Source organism: Mesoplodon densirostris, chromosome 16, assembly GCF_025265405.1.
Source record: "Mesoplodon densirostris isolate mMesDen1 chromosome 16, mMesDen1 primary haplotype, whole genome shotgun sequence".
In the NCBI taxonomy this organism is placed as follows: Eukaryota; Metazoa; Chordata; class Mammalia; order Artiodactyla; family Ziphiidae; genus Mesoplodon; species Mesoplodon densirostris.
The window spans coordinates 44,136,757-44,163,729 of NC_082676.1; the positions used below are offsets into that span (position 1 = coordinate 44,136,757).

A 26,973-nucleotide genomic window follows, 5' to 3' on the forward strand; every position below is an offset into this window, starting at 1 on the left:
GCGAATTCTATCAAGCATTTAGAGAAGAGCTAACACCTATCCTTCTCAAACTCTTCCAAAATATAGCAGAGGGAGGAACACTCCCAAACTCATTCTACGAGGCCACCATCACCTTGATACCAAAACCAGACAAGGATGTCACAAAGAAAGAAAACTACAGGCCAATATCACTGATGAACATAGATGCAAAAATCCTCAACAAAATACTAGCAAACAGAATCCAACAGCACATTAAAAGGATCATACACCATGATCAAGTGGGGTTTATTCCAGGAATGCAAGGATTCTTCAATATACGCAAATCAATCAACGTGATACACCATATTAACAAATTGAAGGAGAAAAAACATATGATCATCTCAATAGATGCAGAGAAAGCTTTCGACAAAATTCAATACCCATTTATGATAAAAACCCTCCAGAAAGTAGGCATAGAGGGAACTTACCTCAACATAATAAAGGCCATATATGACAAACCCACAGCCAACATTCTCCTCAATGGTGAAAAACTGAAACCAATTCCACTAAGATCAGGAACATGAAAAGGTTGCCCACTCTCACCACTATTATTCAACATAGTTTGGAAGTTTTAGCTACAGTAATCAGGGAAGAAAAAGAAATAAAAGGAATCCAAATCAGAAAGGAAGAAGTAAAACTGTCACTGTTTGCTGATAACATGATACTATACATAGAGAACCCTGAAGATGTTACCAGAAAAACTACTAGAGCTAATCAATGAATTCGGTAGAGTAGCAGGATACAAAATTAACGCACAGAAATCCCTTTCATTCCTATACACTAATGAGGAAAAATCTGAAAGAGAAATTAAAAAAACACTCCCATGTACCACTGCAACAAAAAGAATAAAATACCCAGGAATAAACCTACCTAAGGAGACAAAAGACCTGTATGCAGAAAACTATAAGACACTGATGAAAGAAATTAAAGATGATACAAACAGATGGAGATACATACCATGTTCTTGGATTGGAAGAATCAATATTGTGAAAATGACTATACTACCCAAAGCAATCTACAGATTCAATGCAATCCCTATCAAACTACCACCAGCATTTTTCACAGAACTAGAACAAAAAATTTCACAAGTTGTATGGAAACACAAAAGACCCCGAATAACCAAAGCAACCTTGAGAAAGAAAAACGGAGCTGGAGGAATCAGGCTCCCTGACTTCAGACTATACTACAAAGCTACAGTAATCAAGACAGTATGGTACTGGCACAAAAACAGAAATATAGATCAAAGGAACAGGATAGAAAGCCCAGAGATAAACCCACACACATATGGTCACCTTATCTTTGATAAAGGAGGCAAGAAATTACAATGCAGAAAAGACAGCCTCTTCAATAAGTGGTGCTGGGAAAACTGGACAGCTACATGTAAAAGAATGAAATTAGAGCACTCCCTAACACCATACACAAAAATAAACTCAAAATGGATTAAAGACCTAAATATAAGGTCAGACATTATCAAACTCTTAGAGGAAAACATAGGCAGAACACTCTACAACATAAATCACAGCAAGATCCTTTTTGACCCACCTCCTACAGAAATGGAAATAAAAACAAAAATAAACAAATGGGACCTAATGAAACTTCAAAGCTTTTGCACAGCAAAGGAAACCATAAACAAGACGAAAAGACAACCCTTAGAACGGGAGAAAATATTTGCGAATGAAGCAACAGACAAAGGATTAATCTCCAAAATTTACAAGCAGCTCAATATCAAAAAAACAAACAACCCAATCCAAAAATGGGCAGAAGACCTAAATAGACATTTCTCCAAAGAAGATATACAGATTGCCAACAAACACATGAAAGAATGCTCAACATCACTAATCATTAGAAAAATGCAAATCAAAACTACCATGAGATACCACCTCACACCAGTCAGAATGGCCATCATCAAAAAATCTACAAACAATAAATGCTGGAGAGGGTGTGGATAAAAGGGAACCCTCTTGCACTGTTGGTGGGAATGTAAATTGATACAGCCACTATGGAGAACAATATGGAGGGTCCTTAAAAATTTAAAAATAGAACTACCATATGACCCAGCAATCCCACTCTTGGGCATATACCCTGAGAAAACCATAATTCAAAAAGAGTCGTGTACCTCAATATTCATTGCATCTCTATTTACGATAGCCAGGACATGGATGCAACCGAAGTGTCCATCGACAGATGAATGGATAAAGAAGATGTGGCACATATATCCAGTAGAATATTGCTCAGCCATAAAAGGAAACGAAATTGAGTTATTTGCAGTGAGGTGGTGGATCTAGAGTCTGTCACACAGAGTGAAGTAAGTCAGAAAGAGAAAAACAAATACCGTATGCTAACACATATATATGGAATCTAAAAAAAAAAAAAAAGAAATGGTCATGAAGAACCTAGGGGCAGGATGGGAGTAAAGATGCAGACCTACTAGAGAATGGACTTGAGGACATGGGGACGGGGAAGGGTAAGCTGGGACAAAGTGAGAGAGTGGCATTTACATATATACACTACCAAATGTAAAACCAATAGCTAGTGGGAAGAAGCCACATAGCACAGGGAGATCAGCTTTGTGCTTTGTGACCACCTAGAGGGGTGGGAGGGAGGGAGACGCAAGAAGGAAGAGATATGGGGATATATGTATATGTATAGCTGATTCACTTTGTTATAAAGAAGAAACTAACACACCATTGTAAAGCAATTATACTCCAATAAAGATGTTTAAAAAAAAAGAAAATTGAAAAAAGAAAAAATGGTGCACCAGAACATTCACACTCCAGCTGGTGAAAAGATGGCAAGGAGAAATGGAGCCTACTCCTTCTCTCAAAGGACCTGACTCCAAAGTTGTTCCCTCACTCTACCCACATCCCGTTCACCAGAATCTAGCTACATGGCCACACCTAGCCACAAAGGAAAATGGGAAGTGTTCTTTCATTGTTTGGCTGTATTAGTTATCCATTGCATCATAACCAGCCACTCCAAAACACAGTGGATTGAAACATCCACAATTTATGATTTCTCACAGTTCTGGGAAGTGACAATCTGGGCAGTTCTTTTGTTGGACTTGCCTGTGGCCACAGTTGTTGGATGGTTGGACTGGGCTGGAAGGTCCAATATGGCCTCATGCATGCGGTTGTGCTGGCTGTCAGCTGAGGGCCTCAGTTGTCTCATTCTCCAATAGGCTAGCTTGGTCTCAGCACAGTGGTCTCAGGAGTCTGAGAGGGTGAGCACAGAAGCTGCAGTGCTTCTGACGGTCTAGGCCCAGGAACTTGCACAGTAGCATTTCTACCACATTCTATTGGTCAAAGTAAAGCACAAGAGCAGCCCAGATTCCAGAGGGTAGAGAGGAAGACCCTACCACTTGATGGGAGCAGCAGCAATGCCACATTGCAAGGGAGTGGGATGCAGGGAGACACAATTCATCGAGGGTCATAACTATTAATATAACAATATAACAATCTTCCACAGTGTCCCTGATAAGAACCTATTACTAAGTAAGAAAAGAAGGGTGGAGACTGCAGAGATTTGTTTATTCTGAACCCCAAAAAGTAAAAACAAGGACAGACTTTCCTGAGTTTATCTGCTTCTCACCAGAGATTTATGGCCCTGTTTATTAGTAACTTTGTGATCATGCTAGGGTAATTTGTCACTAGAAATAATTTACTTTTTAACCTATCATAAAGCTCCTATCTGACTGAATTCAACACAAGTTTCCAGTGCAAAGAGCCCGATGTGGACTCTGAGTCTTGACTGCCAATCCAAGGACAGGTGCCTGCAGGTAGAGAGGCCCTCTCCTTTCTGGGTCAGTTAAGGACATCTGGAGATCTTGAGGTCTTTTGTCTTTCAACTTAAGGAAGAAGAAAATGGATTTTTAATGGATTTTGAAGTCAGAAGAAGAAATAGTGTAAAACAATTTCAAGTGACATGTGTTGCAACACCCCCAAAGATACAAAGCGCCATTGTCTTATCAGTCATCCTTTGATGACATCTAATTGTGCTTTGAATAAAACTCAAACTCCTCACTCTAGTTTACAGAGCACATATGCCCAAGGTCCTGCCCACTCTTCTAGCCCCACCTGTGTTGCCCTCTGACTGGAAGACTCTTGCCACTACTTGAGTCAGGGGTCATCTCCCCTAGGACACTTCCCTCACCTACCTTCCTTCCTATCACATCTGGAACAGATGTCCATCTAAGCTATGATTTTCTTGTATCTCAATGAACTGCATGCAGTTGCCATTTTTGTCAACAAACGTGTCAGCGATTTCATATGGTTCACCTGATATTATAACAGCTAAACAACAGCCACTCTCTCCCTGCTAACCTCCCTCGTGCTTGCTGCAGGCCATTCCTCTGAGGCCATTGGGACAGTAAAAGAGAAAAGCTTTGGAGCCGGACAGAAACAGGTTTGAATCCCAGCTCCATCTCCTCTTTATCTGTATGACCTCAGGCAGTTGAGATGATCTCTCTAAGTCTCAACTTCCTCATAAGTGAAATTCAGACATCAGTAAATAGCAAGAGATGGCCACTTAGAAGGACTGATGTGAGCATTAGGATGGGTGCTAAGGGCAGAGTCGTGGGTACTGCACTGGAAAGGTTGGGTGATGGGCAGTGGGAGAACGCCCCAGAGGAGGGAGGGCTACCTAGAAACAGCTATCAAAACTTCATCTGTACACACTCTTCATAGAAAATGCTGTTGGTACCCTGCCCGGACCCCTGTGGGCCTTGCCAGGGGCTATGCTCACCTGGCAGACTTCCAACTGGCAGCATCTGTAGATCTTTCTCTGGCCACCAGAGCCTCTCTGCCTACATTCAGGGCCGGCCCAGAGGTGCCAGGGAATTAGCACTTCCTTCCCCACGAAGAGCAACCCTCAGCCAATAACTATGTGGAATTGGTGTATCCATGCGCCAGCTCCTTCTCTGCTCAGGTGGGATTTGTCAAGGTGCGTGTTCTACTTTGCGTCCCAGACCTCCCCAGTGGGGTTACACTCCACGAGCTCATAATGGTCCCTCTGTTGATAATATACCCTTTACTGGCTGCCTATCCCTCCCCAGCTCACGTCCCTCCCCCACTGGTATTTCCTGGAGTCTCTCTTAAATAAGTTTCTTTCACTCAAATTCTTCTCTTGGGGTTGCTTCTGGCAGAATTCAGACTTCCGGGAACGTATCCTATAAATTGTCTTACACATATGCAAAAATGACCTATATTCAATTTATTAATTCACCATTGTTTGTCATTGCGAGAAGTTGGAAATAATATATCAGAGGGAGACTGTTAAGGACGTTAGGATCCACCCACACAGTGGAACATGGTGCACTATATAAAAGAATGAAAAAGTACTTTATGTCTTGATATAAAACAATGTCTGAGCCATATTAATGAAAAAAGCAAGATGCAGAACAGTATAAACAACGCATGCTGACATTTGAGTAAAAAAGCTTGTGTGTGTGTATATTTGTGTGTGTTTGCATATGCCTAGAATCTTTGTGAAGGAGACCCCCAAACGCATAACCTGGACTACCCTTTACAAGAGACCTAAATGGCTGGCAGACCAGGATGGAAGGGAAACTTCATCACACACCCTTGTGTGTCTTTTGATTTTGATACTACAGACCTGTTCGTCCATTCAAAAAATAAAAGTAGCATTAAAATAATAAAGTGAATACATAAAGGGAGGTGCACCATTGCGCACTGAACACATCAGCTCTAGTGTGGAATGGGTTGCACAGGTTCCTGCTGGCTTGTCCGGGTAGTCTCAGGCCCAGCTGCATGGGCTCCTGCTGGCCTGAGGGCTCACCCACGAAAGGAGGTCTCACTTCCTATAGCTGGGGGAGGATTTCTTGCACTTCCCTTTGTGTTTGCCCACAAGAGCTGCCATCACCTCTGTCCCCGAGGAAGAACCAATGGCACCTCCACCCACACACAAGGAAGCCCAAGCAACTCCCTTCTGCCTGAGATTTGTGCCGAAGGCACTTGTCCTCATGCAAGAGAGATCTGAGCCACACACACAGTTCACACTCGTGCACACGTGCACACACACACACACACACACACACACACACACATAGGAATGGAAACCCAAGCAGGTTGCTCCTGAGTGAGACATCACCGCCCTGGTCTCCCAACAGATGTGTCCGTCCAGCAGCCTGGGGACCCACTCGCTCTTCGGTCCAACCACATCCTGTTTGCTGCAGGGGAGGCCACTCAGCAAGGAGTGGGGAAGGAGCTGCTGTTACTGTGGGGGGGCAGTTTCAGGGCCAGCTTCAGTTATCATGTCCTTGTACTGTCGTTTGAAGAAGCCAAGCTGTGGAGGCAGAGGCAGGGGAGTAAGGGCACGAAGGCCAGGAGGGCGAGTGAAGGCCATGCAGGCCAGGCTGGGAGATGGCGGGACCAAGAGATGCAAAGAATAACGTGGTGGAGTGCAGAATAGATCTGAGGAAAGTGGGACAAGGAGGGGGATGGCATCACTATTGAGAAAGAAAAGAGGGAAAGAAATCTAAAATATAATAATAGGTACTCTTTTTTTTTTTTTTTTTTTTGCGGTGCACGGGCCTCTCACTGTTGTGGCCTCTCCCGTTGCGGAGCACAGGCTCCGGACGCGCAGGCTCAGCAGCCATGGCTCACGGGCCCAGCTGCTCCGCGGCATGTGGGATCTTCCCGGACCGGTGCACGAACCTGTGTCCCCTGCATCAGCAGGCGGACTCTCAACCACTGTGCCACCAGGGAAGCCCATAATAAGTACTCTTTATATAGTGTTTACTCTGTACCAGAGACTATTCTAAGTGCTCTAGAGATATGAACCCAAAGAGCTCCACAGAATGTGTATTTATAGTCTCATTTTAACAGCTGAAGAAACTGAGGCTCTTTGAGCTGCCCGAGGCACAGCTGGGAGCTGAACCCAGGAAGGCGCTGCTGAGTGAGAAGCCGTGGGGGTGGGGGGAGGGGAGGGGCAGGAAGAGGGCCCCGGGGGAGTTACCTTGTACAGGCCGCCGGTGATGAGGGCCAAGAGCACCAGCCCCCCAGCCGAGCTGCCCACGATCAGCGGGACAGGGTTATGTACTTCGTAAGGCTCCACCTTGGTCTCTGTCTGGAGCAGGGAGAGGAGGGGGCAGGGCATCAGGGGGGAAAGACTCTGGATTTCTGGGGGTTCCCCAGTCAGACCTTGTGTGCTCCCCAAACCCCATGACTAAATCCCCTGTGCCCACCAACCCCAGCCCTCACTCCTCCTCCCGGCCCCCTCTCTCCCACAAGCCCAGCGTCCTCTCCTGCCTCCAGCGGTCCCTCTGTGTCCGAGACAGATACCTGGGCCCTCACAAACGCGCCCTGTCCTGGGAGCAGGGCAAACTCCGAATCATCAAACAAGATCTCCGCAGTGCTCACAATCTGAAGGTGGTTATGCAAAGTCTGTGGGAGAGAGAGGATGGGAGTTGGACCCATTGGCCCTGGAGGATCTCGTCTGTGCCCAGCCGAGCCTCAGGCGCCCACATACCTTGATGTACCAGTCAAATGAGAGGTTGCCCTTGAGGGTGACCTTGAATTCTTCCTGGACGCCAAAGGATGGGATGTCACACTGGATTCTCTGGCAGACAGCGATGGAGCAGTTCTGGGGAAGGGAGGAGCAGAGAGAGGTGAGCAGGAAAGCTGGATGCAGGCCACATCCCATGCACTCAGCCGGCAGTTGAGAGCCGGTACTGGGCCCGGGTGAGGGGGCAGTGCGGACTCTGCGTGTGGCCCTGAGGCTGAGGCTGGGCTTAGTCTCACCAGCAGTGGGGTCTTCTTAAGCTCCTCCAGGAAGTCAGAGTGACGAGGGTCACTCTTGTTGGTGTGGCATCTACTGGAGAGGTTCTGAGGAAAGAGGGACACTGTGAGGCCAGATTGAAGTGAGGGCTCCTGGGTCCACCCTCCGGGAGGTGAGAAAACCAAGATCCAGGAGAGGGTCAGAAATGGCTCCAAAACCCAACAGAGGAAACAGAAGTGACTTTAGGAAAGACCAGGGCTGTGGAGAGAGGAGTTGGGCCCAATCCTCAGGCCCAGCTGTGCTTACCTGGGAGAAGGTGACGTGGAGCTGGTCCCACACGGTCACCTGATTCAGCTGGATGGGGACCAAGAAGACCACACTGATGGGGAGCTTCCTCCCGCCCAGGTTGTTGAACTGTGTAGGGGGGAGGGGCAGATATCAGGGTTCTGGCCTTTCTGCCCCCACCAGCAACTAGAATCAGGCTCCCCACTCCCGACAGCCCAGGACCGAATCAGGCCTCACAGACCCAAGCATCCTGCCTCTTGATGCTTTCTGAGAGACAGGAGAGCACAGGGGTTAAACACCCATTCCAGAGCCAGACAGGCTGGTTGGAAGCAGTGGCTCTTCCACTCACTAGGGGTGAGACTGTGGGCATGTTCTGTTAGCCTCTCTGAGCCCCAGTTTCTTCGTCTATAAACTGGGGGTGACAACAGTACCTCCATCACAGGGTCATTACGAAGATAAAATGAGTTAATTACATACATGTATGTATACACATACGGATGCACGTGGTGGTGTGTGTGGATTCGCAGCAAGCTTAGAACAGAGCCTGGCCCAAAGCAGGCACCTCATGCATGTTTCCCATCATATTTTTTTGGCCACGCGGCATGCGGGATCCTAGTTCCCCGACCAAGGATCAAACCCATGCCCACTGCATTGGAAGGTGAAGTCTTAGCCACTGGACCACCAGGGAAGTCCCTCCTATCATTCTTTCTGTGTTCCCATCATCTCGATTTCCCTCCCTCAGCTCCCCACCTGATACTGATGCTCTATAGTGTGGCTGGTCTTCTCTGAGGTTGTGAAGCTGAGATATTTGGTCGAGACCTCAAGGCTGATGGGAGAAAGAAGGGGCAGGAGGTGACAGAACATCAGGGGAGTCCTGGGAGGGGGTCTTGGGCTAAGTGTGTAAATGGGTGAACAGGCACGCGGGTAACGCAGCCCTGAGAGGGTGCGAGCGGGATGGTGTGCAGGGGCAGTGTGGGTGGGGCCTGCAGCATGTGCCAGTTTGGGCCCCTCACACACACACGTACACATGCACGTACAGACACACATATGCACACACATATCCTCAGACTCACTCACAGGCACACGTGCACAGACTCGTGCACACAGATACTCAATGTGCCATGTCCAGCCCAGTGGTGAAGGCAGAACTAAAAGTCCCAGCAGCCAGTACCTGGTGACCACCACGTAGACAGCGTATTTCACAGGCAGCTGCAGCTGGAATTCGGTTTTGTTGTTCCCAGTTATGTTGTTCTCACTGAAGGGAAACAGAGAATTCTGGTCAGCTCTTGAGAATTGAAAATCAGCCTTTCCTTCTCCTTCTTCCTCTCCCTCACCCTCCATCACCAACCAACCACCAAGTCCTGTCTTCTCAACATCCTAAACGCTGTCCTCTAAATCCAACAGAGGAAACAGAGATTGTAGGAAAGACCAGGGCTGCCCGTGTGTAGCCCAGGCCCATCCCTACTCACCAGGATGGATGCCTGCAGAAGGGTGCCTTCTTCTCACTGGTCCCCTGAATTCAAAATGACTCCCACCCCAATCCCCCCCACTCCTGGAGAGTGATCTTTCTAGCATGCAAAGGTGATCACGTCACTCCCAAGTTAAACTGCAAATTCCCTAAGAGCACTCATCGATCATTTCATGACATGGCCCATATCTAACCAACTCCTTCAATCCTGCCTCCTGTGCTCAAACTCAGCCTGACCTTTGCAGTCTCTGGGCTTTGCTTGGTCCACACTTCCTTCTCACTGTCTTCATGCCCAGCCTCAATTCATGCCTTTGCTTGGCTAACTCACAGCCTGAATGTATAGTCTTCTCTGAACACCAATCTCCCAAGAAGACTGGACATCATTCATTTCATACTGTATCATAATCATCGGCTTTCCTGTCTATATTTGCCCCTAAATTATAACCTCTGTGAGGGTAAGAATCACAGCTGTATTGTCCATCACTGTCCCACCAGCACAGGGGGACATGCCTGGCACGTGGTGGGTGCTCAGTTGGTGTTTGTTGAGTAAACAAATGAGCTGAAGGGAGAACCAGTGGGAAGAGGGCAATGGTCCACCCTGAGCAGGGGGGCCGGGGGCTGGGGCCTCAAAATGGAGGAGGCCAGGCATAGCACACCTGGTCACATTGGCCTTGAGAAGTAGTTTGTTTCCAAAGAAAGCATCAGGGTTCACGTCAAATGTGATATTGATGGTGATCTGGAGTTGGAGAAAGAAGAGACAGTGACAAGAGTAAGAGAGAAGGAACAACCCAAATGTCCATCAGCTAAAGAATGGGTAAATAAAATGTGGCACATCCGTACAACAGAATATTATTCAGCAGTAAAAAGAATCTGAGTATTAATACATCCTGCAACACGGATGATCCTTGAAAGCATGATGCTCAGTCGAAGAAGCAATCCTATTATATGATTCCATTTATAGGAAATATCCAGAATAGGTGAATCTCAAGACAGCAGATAGATTATTGGTTGCCTAGGGCTGGGAGAGATGGGATGACACGGGCTGATGGCTGAGGGGAGCAGGGTCTTTTCTTCGGGTAATAAAATAACATTGACCATGGTGATGGAAGCACAACACTGTGAACATTGCAAAAGCCACTGGACTGTATACTTGAAGTGGGTGAATTGTGTGGTAGATGAATTTTATCTCAATAAGCTGTTTTTCAAAAAAAAGAAACATCTACTTTAAAAAAAAAGAAGGGGGGCTTCCCGGGTGGCGCAGTGGTTGAGAGTCCGCCTGCCGATGCAGGGGACACGGGTTCGTGCCCCGGTCCGGAAGTACCCCACATGCCGCAGAGCGGCTGGGCCCGTGAGCCATGGCCGCTGAGCCTGCACATCCGAAGCCTGTGCTCCGCAACGGGGGAGGCCACAACAGTGAGAGGCCCGCGTACCGCAAAAAAAAAAAAAAAAAAAAGAAGGGAATTCCCTGGCGGTCCATTGGTTAGGACTCCATGCATTTTCACTGCTGAGGGCACAGGTTCAATATCTAGGGAGGAAACTAAGATCCCACAAGCCATGCAGTGCAGCGAAGAAGAAGGAGGAGGAGAAGGAGAAGAAGGAGAAATAGCAAAAGAAGAAGGAGGAGAAGGGGAAGGAGAAAAAGAAGAAGAGGAGGAAGAAGAAGAAGAAGAGGAGGAGGAGGAAAGAAGAAGAAGAAAAACTAGGGAAGAATTCAGAGGAAGACAGTGGAGAAGAAGGGAGGAGGAGCCAGCAGCCTGACCTCTGAGTTGTATGGGAAGATGGGGTGGTTTATGCTGCAGCTGGTGCTCTTCAAGTTCCCAGACCCTTCAGTGGAGACATCAGACTCACAGGTCAGGTGCCAGGACCGCTGTGAGCGCTGGTTCTGGAAGGCAAAGGAGGCAGAGGTGATGATGTCAAACACCAGCCATGGGGGCAGGGAACGCAAAGTCAGATGGAGCCTGAGAAGGGTTTGGCTACCTGGGCTCCTGACACCCTCCGATAGGACAAGCCAGATGGGTAGAAGAAGGTGACCTGTGTTCTGTAGGAGTCCTCGCCCTGGTTTCTCACAGTCAGCGTCACGTTTAAGTCCCGGGAACCACCTACCACCAGGGTGTCCAGGCTGTGGTGGGAACAAGCCAGGCCATGAGATGCTGAGGGCTTTCCTGCAGCGAGTCTGCTCTGGCGGGAAGGAGGCGCGGACACTCGGAGAGAGGAGACAGTGCACGAGGCAGCCACAGAAACACACCTCTGAAGCAGCTGCTCTGTGCCGGGCTCCCTTGGGGGCCAGGAGAAGAACAGAGCAGCAGGTCATGGTGCAGGTCTGGGGGTAAAAATGAGGACAGGAAACTCACCTCATAAAACTGAAGGTGATGCTGAGGTCATCCTGGCAAATGCTGTCATTGCCACAATTCTTCTCAAAGGGAAACTGCCAAAAACAGAGTATGAGAAAAATGAAAGGAAATCATGAAAAGATGTGAAATGAAACAATAAAAGGAAATCTTGAAATAAAATTATGTGAAATGAAATAAAATGAGCTTCAACAACCTTGGCCTCTGGTCCCTTCCACACCTCTGCTGTACCCCAACTCCCAGACTCACCGAGGCTGTGAAGAGTGTCGGAGCATCTACAGCCAGCACTGGCCGGAGGTTCCCAGAAGAGGACGAGGGTTTCCCCACCAGAGAGAAGTTGAGACACAGGGCAATGGGGGTCACTGAGTCCTCTACACAATTCTGAGAGACAGTGGGGGTTTGGTGGTCTGCCCTCCTCAGCATCCCAAGCCCACCCCATGCTTGGAGGACCCAGGAGTATGGTCACCCTCTGCTCACCAGTAACCGGAGTTTCAGGGTCTCACATTTCTGACTCAGCCCCAACGTCACTATATGTCTGAGAGTGTTGTTCTTTGTCTCATCAAAGATGGCCTGGGAATGTGGGCGACCTGGGTCCAGAGCCAGGTCGTATGTGATGATGCTCTGGGTCTCTCCTGAAGGGCCAGGGCAGAATGGTGGTGAGGAGCCTGGGTTTGGAGTCAGACTGGCAGGAGGTGGAGGCCCAGCTATCTGAATTTGGACATGTTAGCTGACCTCTCTCAGGGCCTCAATTCCTTATTTTTAAATTGAAGATAATAATTGGACCTTCCCAATAGTAAAAACGAAATAGTGCCTACAGAGCATTTAGCATAGTGCCTGCCACACAGTAACTGCTCAATAAATAGTAGCTATTCTGTCACATACTGGAAAATTAAGTATAGTTTTTCTGGCTGCTTTTAACTTTTTTTCTGTCTTTGGTCTTCAGCAGTTTGTGCCTTGGGATGGTACAATGTCTAATGTTATCTTGCTTTGATTTGGTAGAGAATCTTATTTATTTATTTATTTTTTGGCCACATGGTATATGGGATTTTAGTTCCCCAACCATGGATCAAACCCACGCCCCCTGCATTGGAAGCAGGGAGTCTTAACAACCAGATGGTCAGGGAAGTTCCTAATTTGGTAGAGAATCTTGATGTTTTTCATCAATTTTAGAAAATTCTTTACCACCATTTCTTTTTTTTTAATTCTTATTTTATATTAGAGTATAGTTGATTAACAGTGTTGCGTTAGTTTCAGGTGCACAGCAAAGTGATTCAATTATACACATACATGTTTCTATTCTTTTTCACATTCTTTTCCCATTTAGGTTTAACTGTTGCTTCTCTCTTATTCTCTCTCTCTCTCTCTCTCCCTTCCTTTTGGAATTCCAATTACATGTTTATTAGATCTTTCACCATGCCCCATATGTCTCCTATGGTTTATTTTTCATCCTTTTTTCTCTCTGTGTGTTCATCTGGATACTTGCAATTTACTTACCTTCCAGTTCACTAATTCTCTGTTCTACTTTTTTAAAATATAAGTATAGTTGATTTACAATATTGTGTTAGTTTCAGGTGTACAGCAAAGTGATTCAGTTGTACATATATTTTTTCAGATTCTTTTCCATTATAGGTTATATGAGATATTGAATATAGTTCCCTGTGCTATACAGTAAATCCTTGCTGTTTATCTATTTTATATATAGTAGTATATATCTGTTTGTTCTGCTTCTAATCCACTATTAAATCTATCTATTGAATTCTCAATTTCATTCAGTGTATTTTTCAGTGCTAGTGTTTCCATTTAACTCTATTTCATGAATTCCAGGTTTTCTTTGAAGTTCTCCATCATTTCCTGTTTTTTCTTGAAGATATTAATTTTACTTATCTTTTAAATTCCTATCTGATAATTCTAATTGCTGAATCACCTATGGGTCTATTTCTATTGTCTATTGTTTCTCTTGGTTTGCTGGTTTCAATGGACATTGTCCCAGTAGAAGGAGCAAGGTGTTTTTTAAGGTCCCTCTCAAATCTCAGCTTCCTAGATTTCTGTTCAACTCTTGAGCTCTCCAGTTGTTGTCTTCCACTGAGTTTCTAAGAGTATTGATCTGGACATGCATGGCTTAGAAGTCAGCCAATGACTTACAGGAAATTTCTATGTAGATTTTAGGACATCTTCTCTGTAATTCTCTAGTCTCCAAGGCTTTTCTCTCAATTTCTAGCCATGCTGGCTGCCCCGAACTCTGACTGCTATCTCCTCAGTCTGGTAAGATTACTGCTAGAAACCAATTTTATCCCCTCCCCTTGTTTCCCTCTAGAACCACCATTACTCTTCCTCACCCCAAGCACAATGCCACTCTTTGAGAATAGAGACAAGGAAGGAAGTCAAGTTAGTTGTGATAAAATGCATATCTGAATGCTTTGTGAGTTTGTGTTTAGCTTCCTCAACTCAACCTCCCCTTTAAACGAGTCATCTCTCAGTTTAAAAAAAAAGACCTGGTTAGCTCACAGGGATGGGGCCCTTCATTCTCTGGAGAAATGAGAGTGTAAAGGAGTGCCACATGCTTACTTCTTTAGGGGTGTTTGCTGAGCTCCCCACCCACCCCCCAGCAGGGGAACCACCTGCTCATTCCACCCAAGCTTGAAGAAGCCTATCGGAGCCTGTGAGAACTTTACTCTGGGCCACCCGTCCATGTCCCCAGTCATTTAACCTCTCGAGACCTTCCCACCCAGCCTCACTTTCTTTCAGCCTGTCCCGTGTGTTCTTGCGGGCACGGAGGCAGACTGTGACCTCCCCAGCGATCTGGCCTTTCACCACCCGCTCACGACACTCATACACATCCCTTGCCACTTCCCGGGGTGTGAACTCCATGGTCACCTCAACTTTCAGCACTGGCTGGGACCTGTGGGGGGACAACAGAGGGCCCTCAGGGGTCTTCATACAGCAAAGCCACTCCTTAAAAAGAAGATACCCGGGGGACTTCCCTGGTGGCGCAGTGGTTGAGAATCTGCCTGCCGAGGCAGGGAACACGGGTTCGAGCCCTGGTCCGGGAAGATCCCACATGCCACGGAGCAACTAAGCCCGTACACCACAACTACTGAGCCTGCGCTCTAGAGCTTGTGAGCCACAACTACTGAGCTCACGTGCTACAACTACTGAAGCCTGCGCACCTAGAGCCCACAAGCCACAGCTACTGAGTCTGCGTGCTGCAACTACTGAAACCCGCATGCCTTGAGCCCGTGCTCCGCAACAAGATAAGCCACCGCGATGAGAAGCTCGCACGCTGCAATGAAGAGTAACCCCTGCTTGCCGCAACTAGAGAAAGCCCGAGCAGCAACGAAGGCTTAATGCAGCCAAAATAAATAAATAAATAATTTAAAAAAAATTATTAAAAAGAAGTACATATGTTTAAAAAAAAAAGAAAAAGAAGATACCTGGTGTGCTCTCACCTGAGCAGCAGCACATGCCCTTGAGCCCCTACAGCCAAGTCCGCCAGTCCATCTGCTGTGAGGTCCTGGCCCCCGCTCAGTGACTGCCCAAAATACTGGAGCCTCGGAGAGAACTGGGAGCCTGTGATCCGCTGAGGGTAGAAAAGAGGAGGAGAGAAAGGGGTGGGAAAGAACAGGGAAGAGTGTAACTCAGTCTCCTGGGATGACCCAAGGAGAGATTGTCTGGGCTCTACTCAGTCATATCTCCCACACCTTCTCAAGGAATTAGGGTAACTATTAAGCTTTAGATCACAACCTTGAGATGATACCCAAAGTGTCCATCAATTACTGGGTTTTCCAGGGAAAACAAAAAGTATCACAGAAAAGAAGTGATATAGTATACTATTTGACTCAGTTGAATCTCTTCTACATGGCCAGGAAAATGCAAACACTGAACATAGATCTAACCAAAATTATCATATAAATTTAAGGAATGGGGGGGGATGGGAAGCGTATGAATATGTGGCAAGAGGGTCCTGAAAGAGAGCTCAGTCGTCACCTTCCATAGTGGGAAGTCAATGCAAAAACAAAAATCAAGAAGCAGCAAAATAACTGTGCCCTTGGGAAGTATGGAGAATCATTGAAAGAGCTGAAAGTGGTTTCCTCGGGGGAGGGAAAATGAAGAGGAAATCACAGTGTGGGTGGGGAAATTGTTGCTTTTTATAATAAGCTGTTAAGAACAATTTTGACTCTTTAATCTATGTGCAAAAGTAACACTGAAAGGATAACAGCCAAATATATTAAGAAATTTTAAAAGTGATTTTGTCACGTACTTAATGCTGCTGAAGTGTACACATAAAAATGGTTAAGATGGTGAGTTTTAGGTCATGGATATTTTACTGCCATTTTTTTAAAGTGAATTTATCAACTAGAAAGAAGAATGAGGAAGTGCGGGATGTTGGAAATGTGCTATATCTTAATCTGGGTGGTGCTTACTCGAGTTCACAGATAGGAAAATTCATCACTTGAGATTTGTGTGTTTACTGCACGTACATTACACTGCAAATTTTTCTGAGAAAAAGTTAGCGTATTCTGTTGGAAGGATACTTTGTTTTGAAATTATATAATAATGGTGGTTGGGAGGCGCCACAGCAGTTTTGCTCGTCCGCATACTGATCACCCTAGCCCCAGTCACAGGAAAAGAGCAAGTAAAAAATGCAAACAGTAGAGCAATAGTATTGCATGACCCTTTTTGCATTTGTTTTTAATTCCAAAGTCTGTGGGGTGGGAGTGGGTATATGGGGGGTGTGGGTGGGTGAGAGCAGGTATGTAGGTGTGGGTGTGTGGACCCTCCCCTTACCTTGTTTTCCTTTCCAGGTGCAGATAAGGGGAGGGTGTTAAGACTTGCACTGTTGGCTTTTTTTCTTCTTCTTCTTTTCTTATTATTTTACAAACCCTTGTGTCGAGGGCTGACTTTCAATAGATCGCAGCGAGGGAGCTGCTCTGCTACGTACGAAACCCCGACCCAGAAGCAGGTCGTCTACGAATGGTTTAGCACCAGGTTCCCCACGAACGTGCGGTGCGTGGCGGGCGAGGGGGCGGCCGCCTTTCCGGCCTCACCGCGTGTCCCAGGACGAAGGGCTCTCCGCGCCGGACCCCGGTCCCGACGCGCAGCGGGGCGCGCCGCGCCGCGCCCCAGGGGGACGCGGGCGGCGGCGCGCCGGCGGGGCCGGCGGGGGACCGGCTATCCGAGGTCAACCGAGGCTTCCGCGGCGCTGCCGCATCGTTCCGCCTTGGCGGGATTCTGACTTAAGAGGCGTTCAGTCATAATCCCACAGACGGTAGCTTCGCCCCGCTGGCTCCTAAGCCAAGCACATACACCAAATGTCTGAACCTGCGGTACTGTTTACTTTAGATTTTTAAATTTGTACAAGCATGTAAAGCTTTTGTAATAAAAATGAAGTAAAACCAGAGCCTTCAAATCCCATTTACACAGAGAAACAACAGGTGCCAATGAAAAGAGGCACATTATAGTATTCACACAATTGTGGAAAGAGGCTCCGTGACACAGAGGGAAGAACGTAAGGCAGTAGTGCTTAGCCCGGGCTGCAACTAAAGAGTGTGTGAAAAACACTAGGGCCTATGTAGTGTACTACTCCATACACTAGAATGGGCAAAACTAATCTGTGGTGGAAAATAATTGGAACAGTAGCTTCCTCTGGGAGAGAGTTTCGTCAGAAATTGACTGGATGGGGGCGGGAGGGAACTTTCTAAGGTGATAATTATGTTCAGCATCTTGATAGGATTGCGGATTATATTTTTCAAAATTCTTGGGCTTCCCTGGTGGCGCAGTGGTTGAGAGTCCGCCTGCCGATGCAGGAGACGCGAGTTCGTGCCCCGGTCTGGGAAGATCCCACATGCAGCGGAGCGGCTGGGCCCGTGAGCCATGGCCGCTGGGCCTGTGCGTCCGGAGCCTGTGCTCCGCAACGGGAGAGGCCACAACAGTGAGAGGCCCGTGTACCGCAAAAAAAAAAAAAAAATTCTTTGACTGGCTAAAGATTTGTGCTTTTCCTGTCTGTACATTTTATCTTAAAAATAACAATAAACATATTTGATTATTTTGAATTCTAGTTAATGATATACATGCTGAGGTATTTAGGGGTGAAGCTGGACTGGTGTTGCAAATTACTTTGAATTTCATTAGAAAAAATAACGATGAACTTGATGGACAGGTAGAAAAAGGATGAATACAAGGATGGAGATGTGATAAAGTGAATCTAGTAAAATATTCATCGTAGATTTTAGCTCATAAATATATGGATGTCCACTGGACAATTCTTTCAACTTTGCAGTAACTTTGAAAATTTTCTAAATAAAATGTTGAAAGAACCCTACTGATGCCTGGGGCCCTGACCCCAGACCAATTAAATCAGAACCCCTACTGGCAGGGCCCAGGCACCTGTTTTTTAAGACCTACAGGTGATTTTGATGTGTGAGTAGGGTTGAACCTCTAGGGTGAGGGATTTGGCAGGAGTGATGAGGAGACAGAGAGAGAAAGGACAGAAGAAAAATGTGAGGCTGGAAAAAAAACAGAGACCAGAAGCCAGCAGACTGGACGGCCTTGGCAGGCTGTGATGGGAGACTGCCAGACCGTGGGGTCCCTCCAGACAGTGGACTTCATCCAGCAGGAAACAGGGAACCAGTTTAGAGAGGAAACCAGTTGTGGTGACCCACATTTCAAGTGACCAACCATCAGGATCAGCTACATAATTTGCAGGATCGAGTGGGGAGAAAAAAATGTAGGACTCCTTGTTCAAAAGTTATTAAGAGTTTCAAGATGGCCAGAGCAGAGCCTTAATCTAAGCACAGCGCCGTTCTGAGCGGAGCCCCGTGTAACTGCACAAGTCACAAGCCCGTGAAGCATGCAGTCCTGGAAGGGTGACCAACCATAGGGCTTCCTGAGCTGTGAGACTTTCAGTGCTAAAACCGGGACAGACCTGGGCAAACCGGGTCTGCTGGTCATCCTACCAAGACTGAGATTAGGAGGAAAGGAATGTCTACATCCTAACACTTCCAGCTCACCATTCATCACCTCTGAGCTTTCATCTTCTCACCTGTAAAGTGGGAGTGATGATGGCCCTGTGCACCTCCTCTAGTTGTGGTAAGAATGAATCTTTTCTGTGAAGTATGTATTATTTTTGAAGCTTCCAAAAAGGACTACTGGGAGAACTGATCTGGCAGCTGTCGGAACATTGAATTAGAAAGGGACAGATTGGCAAAGAGGCTACAGGTGTAACAAAGACAGTGACTGGGCCTCACCTGGCTGTGGGCGGGGCTGATCCCCAGTCCCGAGGTTCCGTGAAACAGGTAGACAGCACCCCGGTTCTCCTGCTCTCCCGGGGCCCCGATGGCCACGTCCGTCAGCCTGTCCCCGTTCACATCCCCCAGCACCGTCAGAGCTGCCCCAAAGCGGGCCCAGAGGTGGCCTTGCTCCCCTCGCAGGACAGCACCACACTGCCACTTAGCCCTCTGCAGAACAAAAACAGTGTCAGGTCCCACCCCAGGTGACCCCTCCACACCCAGACCCCGCCCAGCCCGGGTCTCATCAACAACTCACCCCGCGGGGAAAGGGGCACACGGACACCTGCCCCCCCCGGCTCTGCTCATAGTAATGGGGGGCCCCGATGAGGACCAGGTCGGAGCTGCCATCTCTGTCCACGTCCACGGAGCTGAGGGAGGCCCCGAAGTAGGAGCCGATCTGAAAGAGATAAGGCCAAGATCACATACCTCTTTCCACCTAAAGCAGAGCACGGGGATTTTTCTCCCTGTGAAGAAAAATCCTGCCTGCTGAGGAAAGCCCTTTGGAGCGGATGTGATCCTCTCTGTTTCATGATCAACCCTTGTTTGAATGTACTGCCAGTTAGAGGAGTATATGATAGAGTTGACAGGTAGTGGGTGAGGATCTACCCCAAATGGTGTTCCAGGGAGATGATTAAGGTAGCGAAGAAGTTGGATTTGAAAATACAGACAGAAAAGCCTGGAAGACCAGACAGGATATCCTTTCAATATATTGCAAGTCTTTAGGGAAGTAAGTCAGATTTGGCAGTCTGGCTAACAAGGAATCAACTGGCTTAGCTGAAAAACAACTATTGCCACAGGAATTTTTTTGCATGATATTGAGAAATAATGTCTACCTTTAAAAAGAATTTTAAAAGTATGTTCAAAAAAACACCAAAATATGTTCAATGTAAATAGGTAGAATTCATCCATAGGAATCATCCATTTAGTCATTCTTTCATTCAATAAACAAGGGTTTGCTATTTGCTAAGCGTGAGGCTGGGTAGTGGAGACAGTGCCTTCCAAGGCTCTAGGTGCAGCAGGGTGGAATGGAGGGGAATAGTAACAGATAAAAGGGAGATGTATATGGAAATTTCAAACTTCTGGGGCAAGTTCTAGGAAGGAAAGTGCAGAGGACGTCAAGACATGACTCACTACAGTCTGACTTCTGCCCCACATACCACTGAGGGAGGCCTCTCAATGGTCCAGTAAAGGCATTTAAGCTTCATCCTAAAGTCAACAGGATTTTTTTGTTTTTAGGTCAAGTTTATTGGGGTATAATTTCCATACAAAAAAATTCAGACTTTTTAGTGTAGTTTTATGAGTTTTGACAAACACATAAATTCATGTAACTGCCACGATGGTCAAGATTCAGAACAGTTTCATCACCCCCAAAATATTTCCTTATGCTATAATCAACCTCTTCCCTCAGTCACCAGCCCCTGACAACCACTGATCTGTTTTTTGACCCTATAGTTTTGCCTTTTCCAGAATGTTATATAAATGGAACCATACAGTATGTAACCTTTTGGGTCTGGCTTCTTTCAACTAGAGTAAGCATTTAGGATTCATCCAAGTTTTTGCGTGTATCAGTAATCTGTTCCCTTTTATTTCTGACTAGTATTCCATTGTATGGATGTACCACAGTTTGTTTATCCGTTCCCCAGTTGAAGGATATTCAGGTTGTTTCTAACTTTTGGCAGTTACGAATAGAGCTACTAGAAACATTCATATACAGGTTTTCCAGTGAACGTCTATTTTTATTTCTCCTGGGTAAATATCTGAGTGTTATGACAACTGCATGTTGAACTTTGTAAGATACTGAAAACTTTTCCAAAGAGGCCATGCCATTTTCCATTCCAACAGCAATCTCTGAGAGTTTTAGTTGCTATACATCCTCACCAGAACTTGATATTGCCAATTTACTTCCTTTTTTATGTTAACCATACTAATCGGTGTGCAATTGTATCTCGTTGTGGTTTTAATTTGCATTTCCGTAATGATTTAATGACACGGGACATGTTTTCATGTGATTATTTGCCATTTACATATCTTCTTTGGTGAAGTGTCTGTTCAAATACTCTGCTTATTTTTGAATTGGATTGTTTGACTTCTTATTCTTGAGTTTTGAAATCCTTTATATATTCTGGATTAATCCTTTGTCAGATATGTAATTTTTTAAAAAAGAAGTAAAATTTGCAAATATTTTCTCCCACTCCGTAGCTTATCTGTTCATTCTCTTAATGAACAGAGCAAAACTTTCCATTTTTTTGAAATCTTAGTTATCAATTTTTTTCTTTATGGACCATGCTTTTAGTGTTATATCTAAGAATTCTTTGCCTAACACAAGGTCACAAAAATTTTATCCTATGCTTTCTCCCACAAGTATAGTAGTTTTAGATTTTACATTTAGCTCTATGATCGATTTAAATTAACCTTAACATGGTTGAATTGACAAGATATGGGTAAGGATTTTGTTTTGTTTTGTTACCATGGATGTTCAATTGTTCCAGCACCATTGAACTCTCCATTGAATTGTCTTTGTGCCTTTATTGAAAATCAATATGTGTCAGGCTTATACTTCAGGCCTATTCTGTTCCACTGATCTTCACGTCTATCCTTTTGTCAATGCCACGCTGTCCTGCTTACTGTAACTTTATAGAAAGCCTTAAAATCACATAGTGTATGAACCTTCTGCTAAATACCTAATGGTATTTACATAAGATCCTTTTCAAAACTGTTTTGGATATTCTACTTTCTTTGATTTTCCACATAAATCTTAGAATTAGCTTGTCAGTTTTACAAAATAAAATAGGATTTTGATTGGCACTGTGTTGAGTCTATAGATCAACTTGAGGAAAAGTGACATCTTAACAGTATTGAGTCTTCCAGTCCATGAATACAGTATATTTCTCTATACAGTATACAGTATATTTATTTAGGGCTTTGATTTCTCTCATTAGTGTTTTGTACTTTTCAGTATAAAGATGTTGTACACATTTTGTTAGATTTATACCTAAGTATTTCATGGTCTTTGGTGCTATTGTATTAATAAATGGTCCTTTTTCTTTAAATTTAAATTTCCAAATGTTCATTGTTAGTATAGAAATACAACTGATTTTTACATATTGATCTTGTATCCTGAGAACTCACTGAAATAAGTTATATAGCTTTTTTGTAGATTCTTTGGGATTTTCCATGCAAACAATCATGTCATCCCCAAATAGAGACAGCTTTATTTTTTCCTTTCCACTCCACATGCTCTTTTTTCTTTTCTCTTCTTGTCTTATTGCACCAGCTATGTCTTCCAGTATGATGTTGTATAGGAGTGGTAAGAGTGGATTTTCTTGCCTTGTTTCCAATTTTAGGAGAAAAAAATTCTCTTTTACTTTTAAATATGATGCTAGCTGTAGATTTTTTGTAAATGTTCTTTCTCAGGTTGAGGAAGTTCCCTTTAATTCCTAGTTTGCTGAGAAGAAAACATCATGAAAGAATGGATTTTGTCAAATTCTTTCTCTGTATCTGTTAATATTATTACGTTTTTCTTCTCTAGTCTGTTGTTATGGTGAATTACATTAATTTTTTTTTCAGAATGGCTCTTTTAAATTGAGATAAAATTTACATTACATAAAATTCATTGTTTTAAAGTATAAAATTTAGTGGGTTCTAGTATATTCACAATGTTATGTAACCATCACCACTAATTCCAAAACATTTCCATCACCCCAGAAAGAAGCCCTGTAACTGTTAGAAGTCACTCCCAATCCACCCCCCACCATACCCTGGCAACCACTAATCTACTTTCTGACTGTGGGTTTGTCTACTCTAGACATTTCAGATGAATTAAATCATATAATATGTGTCCTTTTGTGACTGGCTATTTTCATGTAGCATAAAATTTACAAAGTTTATCCATGTTGTAGCATGTATCAACACTTCACTCTTTCTATGGCTAAATAGTATTCCACTGTATGGATATACCCCATTTTGTTTATCTATTCATAAGTTAATGAACACTTAGGTTCTTTCTACCTTTTGACTATTATGCATAATGCTGCTATGAACATTCACATATAAGTTTTTGTTTGAACAACTATTTTCATTCTGGAAAAGGGTATATATCTAGGAGTGAAATTTCTGAGTCATATGATAAATCTACATTTAACTTTTTGAGGAACTGTCAAATTGTGTTCCATAAGGGCTGTATTATTTTACATTCCCACCAGCAATGTATGAGGGTTCTAATTTCTCCACATCCTCACCAACATGAGTTATTTTTCATTTTTTTCTTTAAATAGCCATTCTAGTGGTATCTCTATTGTGGTTTTGACTTGTATTTCCCTAATGACGAATAAAGTTGAACATCTTTTCATGTGCTTATTGGTCATTTATATATCTTATCTGGAGAAATATCTATTCAAATCCTTTGCCCATTTTTACATGAGGTTGGCTTTTTATTGTTGAATTGTAAAAGTTCTTTATATATTCTAAATACTAGACCTTTATCAGATATATGATTTGTAAATAGTTTCTCCCATTCTTTTCATTTTCTTGATAGTGTCCTTTGCTGCTCAAAAGTTTTTAATTTAATGAAGTCCAACTAATCTATTTTATCTTTGGTTGCTTGTGCTTGTAGTGTCATATCTAAACAATCGTTGCCAAATCTAAAGTTACAAAAATTCACCTATGAATCCCTCTAAGAGACTTATAGCTTTAGTTCTTACATTTAGGTCTTTGATCTATTTTGAATTAATTTTTGCACATTGTGAGGTAAGGGTCCAAATTTATTCTTTTGCCTGTGGACATCCAGTTGACCCAGCACCTTTTCTGAAAATCAATTGACCATAGATGTATGGGTTTATTTCTAGACTCTCAGTTCTATACCACTGGTCTATCCTTATGCTGGTACCACCATGTCTTGATTACTGTAACTTTGTAGTAAGTTTCAAAATTGGGAAGTGTGAATCCTCCAACTTAGTTCTTCTTTTTCAAGATTATTTTGGCTATTCTGGGTCTCTTGCATTGTCATATGAACTTTAGAATCAGCTTGTCCATTTCTTCAACACTGTTGAACAAGCCCTGCATCATTCCTGGGTTAAACCACAACTGGTCACAATGTACTATCTTTTTTATAGATTGCTGGATTCTGTTTGCTGATACTTTTTTGAGGATTTTAAAAAACAGCTTTTGCAGGGGTGATATTCAAAATATTGAATTCCTGGGACTTCTCAGGCACCAACCATGGGCTAAGCTGGAGTGGGTCCTAGAGGTCCCCTGAGGTTCCCTGTCTGACTTCATAGTTGCTGGATCATGGGGAAGTTCAAAGAGTATTGGGGGGAGGGGCCAGAGTGTATGGCAGGTGCAGGGGGGAAGGATGTCTCAAGGAAATAGCTATTTATTGACAGATATAGAATTATTTCAATATTTTAATAACTAATATGTCTATACTGGTTATGGACTGGTCAAATGCCAGCTTTGTGTACAGGTAGACTTGTAGAGAGCTCTGTACAGGTCAAGTGTTGTTATTTACCGTTATTAGAAAAGTGAGGACACAACATTCTCAAATGCAAAGTGGGTCCCATGACTCTCCAGCTTAAAGCCCTTTGCTTTACAAAGCTCTGCCATACTTGGGATCTGATGATGCCCATCCCAGAAGCCCTCAGCCCCCAGGGTGCCTCTGTTGGTACATCCATGCCCCACACACTCTGCACTCACCTGGCTGCCCTTGATTTCAGCGTTTTTCTCCCAAGCACCTGCATCCTTTTTGAATATCACCACCAGGCCGATGTGCTGATATCGAGGCGCCCCCAGAAGCAGGCTTTGCACCTGGTTCCGCAAGATGGCTTCAGCAGCATAACCTGAAGATGATGAACTAAGAGGAAAAGCACTGCCCCCTCCAACAGGACTATCCCTTGAGCAGGGGCAGTGGGGCAGCCCCATGCTTGGGAGCTTGGGGTAATTGGATCCTGCACTATATTCCTCTTTGTTAACATAATTAAAATGAAGGTTTGAAATTTCTGTCTTTAAACCTATCCCAAGAGCTTATGAAAGACCCAAGGACATCTAAACTAGTTGAGTTATGCCATATCCTGACCCCTTCTTAAAGTAACCCTGCCCTCTCTACTTACCCAGGTAAGCATCATTCATGTCTGAATCTACCCTGGTTGTGTTGATGAAGGTGACTTTATCCTTTGACGTATGCAGAAAGGCTCCTCCAGCCCAGTCAAAGCTTCCCACAGCACCCAAAAGGGGACCATCCTGGGCAAGAAGGTAGAACAGGATTGAGAAATCTAGAGCTTCAGTGTTATCCCTATCAAAAATCCCAATGGCATTTTTTTCACTGAAATAGAACAAACAATCTTAAAATTTGTATGGAACACAAAAGTCCCCAAATAATCAAAGCAATTTTGAGAAAGAACAAAGCTGGAGGCATCACACTTCCTGGTTTCAAACTATATTGCAAAACTATAGTTATCAAAACAGTATGGTATTGGCATAAAAACAGACATGTAGATCGATGGAACAGAACAGAGACTCCTGAAATAAACCCATGCATATATGGTAAATCAATATACAACAAAGGAGAGAATAATATACAATGGCGAAAGGACAGTCTCTTCAATAAATGGTGTTGGGAAAATTAGACAGCCACATGCAAAAGAATGAAACTGGACCACTATCTTACACTAGTCACAAAAATTAATTCAAAATGGATTAAAGACTTGAACATAAGACATGAAACCAGGGGCTTCCCTGGTGGTGCAGTGGTTGAGAGTCTGCCTGCCGATGCAGGGGACACGGGTTCGTGCCCCGGTCCGGGAAGATCCCACATGCCGCAGAGCGGCTAGGCCCATGAGCCATGGCCACTGAGCCTGTGCATCCGGAGCCTGTGCTCTGCAATGGGAGAGGCCACAATAGTGAGAGGCCCACGTATCGCCAAAAAAAAAAAAAAAAAAGACATGAAACCATAAAACTCTAAGAAGAAAACGTAGGTAGTAATCTCCTTGACATTTGTCCTGGCGATGATTTTTTAGATTTAACACCAAAAACAAAATAAGCAGTGGGACTACATCAACTAAAAAGCTTCTACATAGCAAAGGAAATCATCAACAAAATGAAAAGGTAACCTACAGAGCAGGAGAAAATATTTGCAAATCATATATCCAATAAGGGGTTAATATCCAAAATATATAAAGAACTCATACAACTCAAAAGTTTGTTTTAAAACCTGATTTTTAAATGGGAAGAGGATCCGAAAAGACATTTTTCCAAAGAAGACATACAGATGGCCAAGAGGTGCATGAAAAAAGTGCTCAACATCACTAATCATCAAGGAAATGCAAATCAAAACCACAATGAGGTATCACCTCACACCTGTTAGATGTCTGTCATCATAAGAGAAGAAATAAGTGTTGTTAAGGATGTGTAGAAAAGGGAACCCTTGTACACTGTTGGTGGAAATGTAATTGGTGAAGCCACTATGGAAAAGAGTATGGGGGTTCCTCAAAACTTTAAAAATAAAACTACAGTATGATCCAGCAATTACACTTCTGGGTAAATATCCAAAAGAAATGAAAACACTAACCTGAAGAGTTACATGCAACCCCATGATAATTGCAGCATTTTTTACAATAGCCAAGACATGGAGGCAACCTAAGTGTTCATCAATGGATGAACAAATAAAGAAAATGTGGTGTATATGTACACAATGGAATATTATTCAGCAATTAAAAAGAAGGAAATCCTGCCATTTGTGACAACATGGATGGACCTGGAGGATTATGCTGAGTGAAATAAATCGGAGAAAGTCAAACAGTGCATAATCTTGCTTATATGTGAAGTTAAAAATAACAAACTT

General features: G+C 44.3%; 1 protein-coding gene across 1 annotated transcript in view; it reads right to left on the bottom strand.

Moving 5' to 3' along the window:
• Positions 1 to 6,246: 6,246 nt before the first annotated feature.
• Positions 6,247 to 26,973, bottom strand: part of ITGAM (integrin subunit alpha M) — a 37,920-nt gene continuing 17,193 nt past the window's right edge. Inside the window, exons 11-30 of the mRNA XM_060077793.1 lie at positions 25,244 to 25,373; positions 24,831 to 24,973; positions 19,396 to 19,536; positions 19,098 to 19,307; positions 15,300 to 15,430; positions 14,589 to 14,752; positions 12,331 to 12,485; positions 12,103 to 12,234; positions 11,857 to 11,930; positions 11,483 to 11,624; positions 11,265 to 11,387; positions 10,162 to 10,241; positions 9,209 to 9,292; positions 8,788 to 8,863; positions 8,059 to 8,166; positions 7,776 to 7,859; positions 7,504 to 7,617; positions 7,317 to 7,418; positions 6,991 to 7,101; positions 6,247 to 6,318 (exon numbers count right to left, since the gene is read on the bottom strand). Of these exons, the coding sequence (XP_059933776.1) occupies positions 6,247 to 6,318; positions 6,991 to 7,101; positions 7,317 to 7,418; positions 7,504 to 7,617; positions 7,776 to 7,859; positions 8,059 to 8,166; positions 8,788 to 8,863; positions 9,209 to 9,292; positions 10,162 to 10,241; positions 11,265 to 11,387; positions 11,483 to 11,624; positions 11,857 to 11,930; positions 12,103 to 12,234; positions 12,331 to 12,485; positions 14,589 to 14,752; positions 15,300 to 15,430; positions 19,098 to 19,307; positions 19,396 to 19,536; positions 24,831 to 24,973; positions 25,244 to 25,373 (2,376 nt within the window). The remainder of the gene's footprint in view (positions 6,319 to 6,990; positions 7,102 to 7,316; positions 7,419 to 7,503; positions 7,618 to 7,775; positions 7,860 to 8,058; positions 8,167 to 8,787; positions 8,864 to 9,208; positions 9,293 to 10,161; positions 10,242 to 11,264; positions 11,388 to 11,482; positions 11,625 to 11,856; positions 11,931 to 12,102; positions 12,235 to 12,330; positions 12,486 to 14,588; positions 14,753 to 15,299; positions 15,431 to 19,097; positions 19,308 to 19,395; positions 19,537 to 24,830; positions 24,974 to 25,243; positions 25,374 to 26,973) is intronic.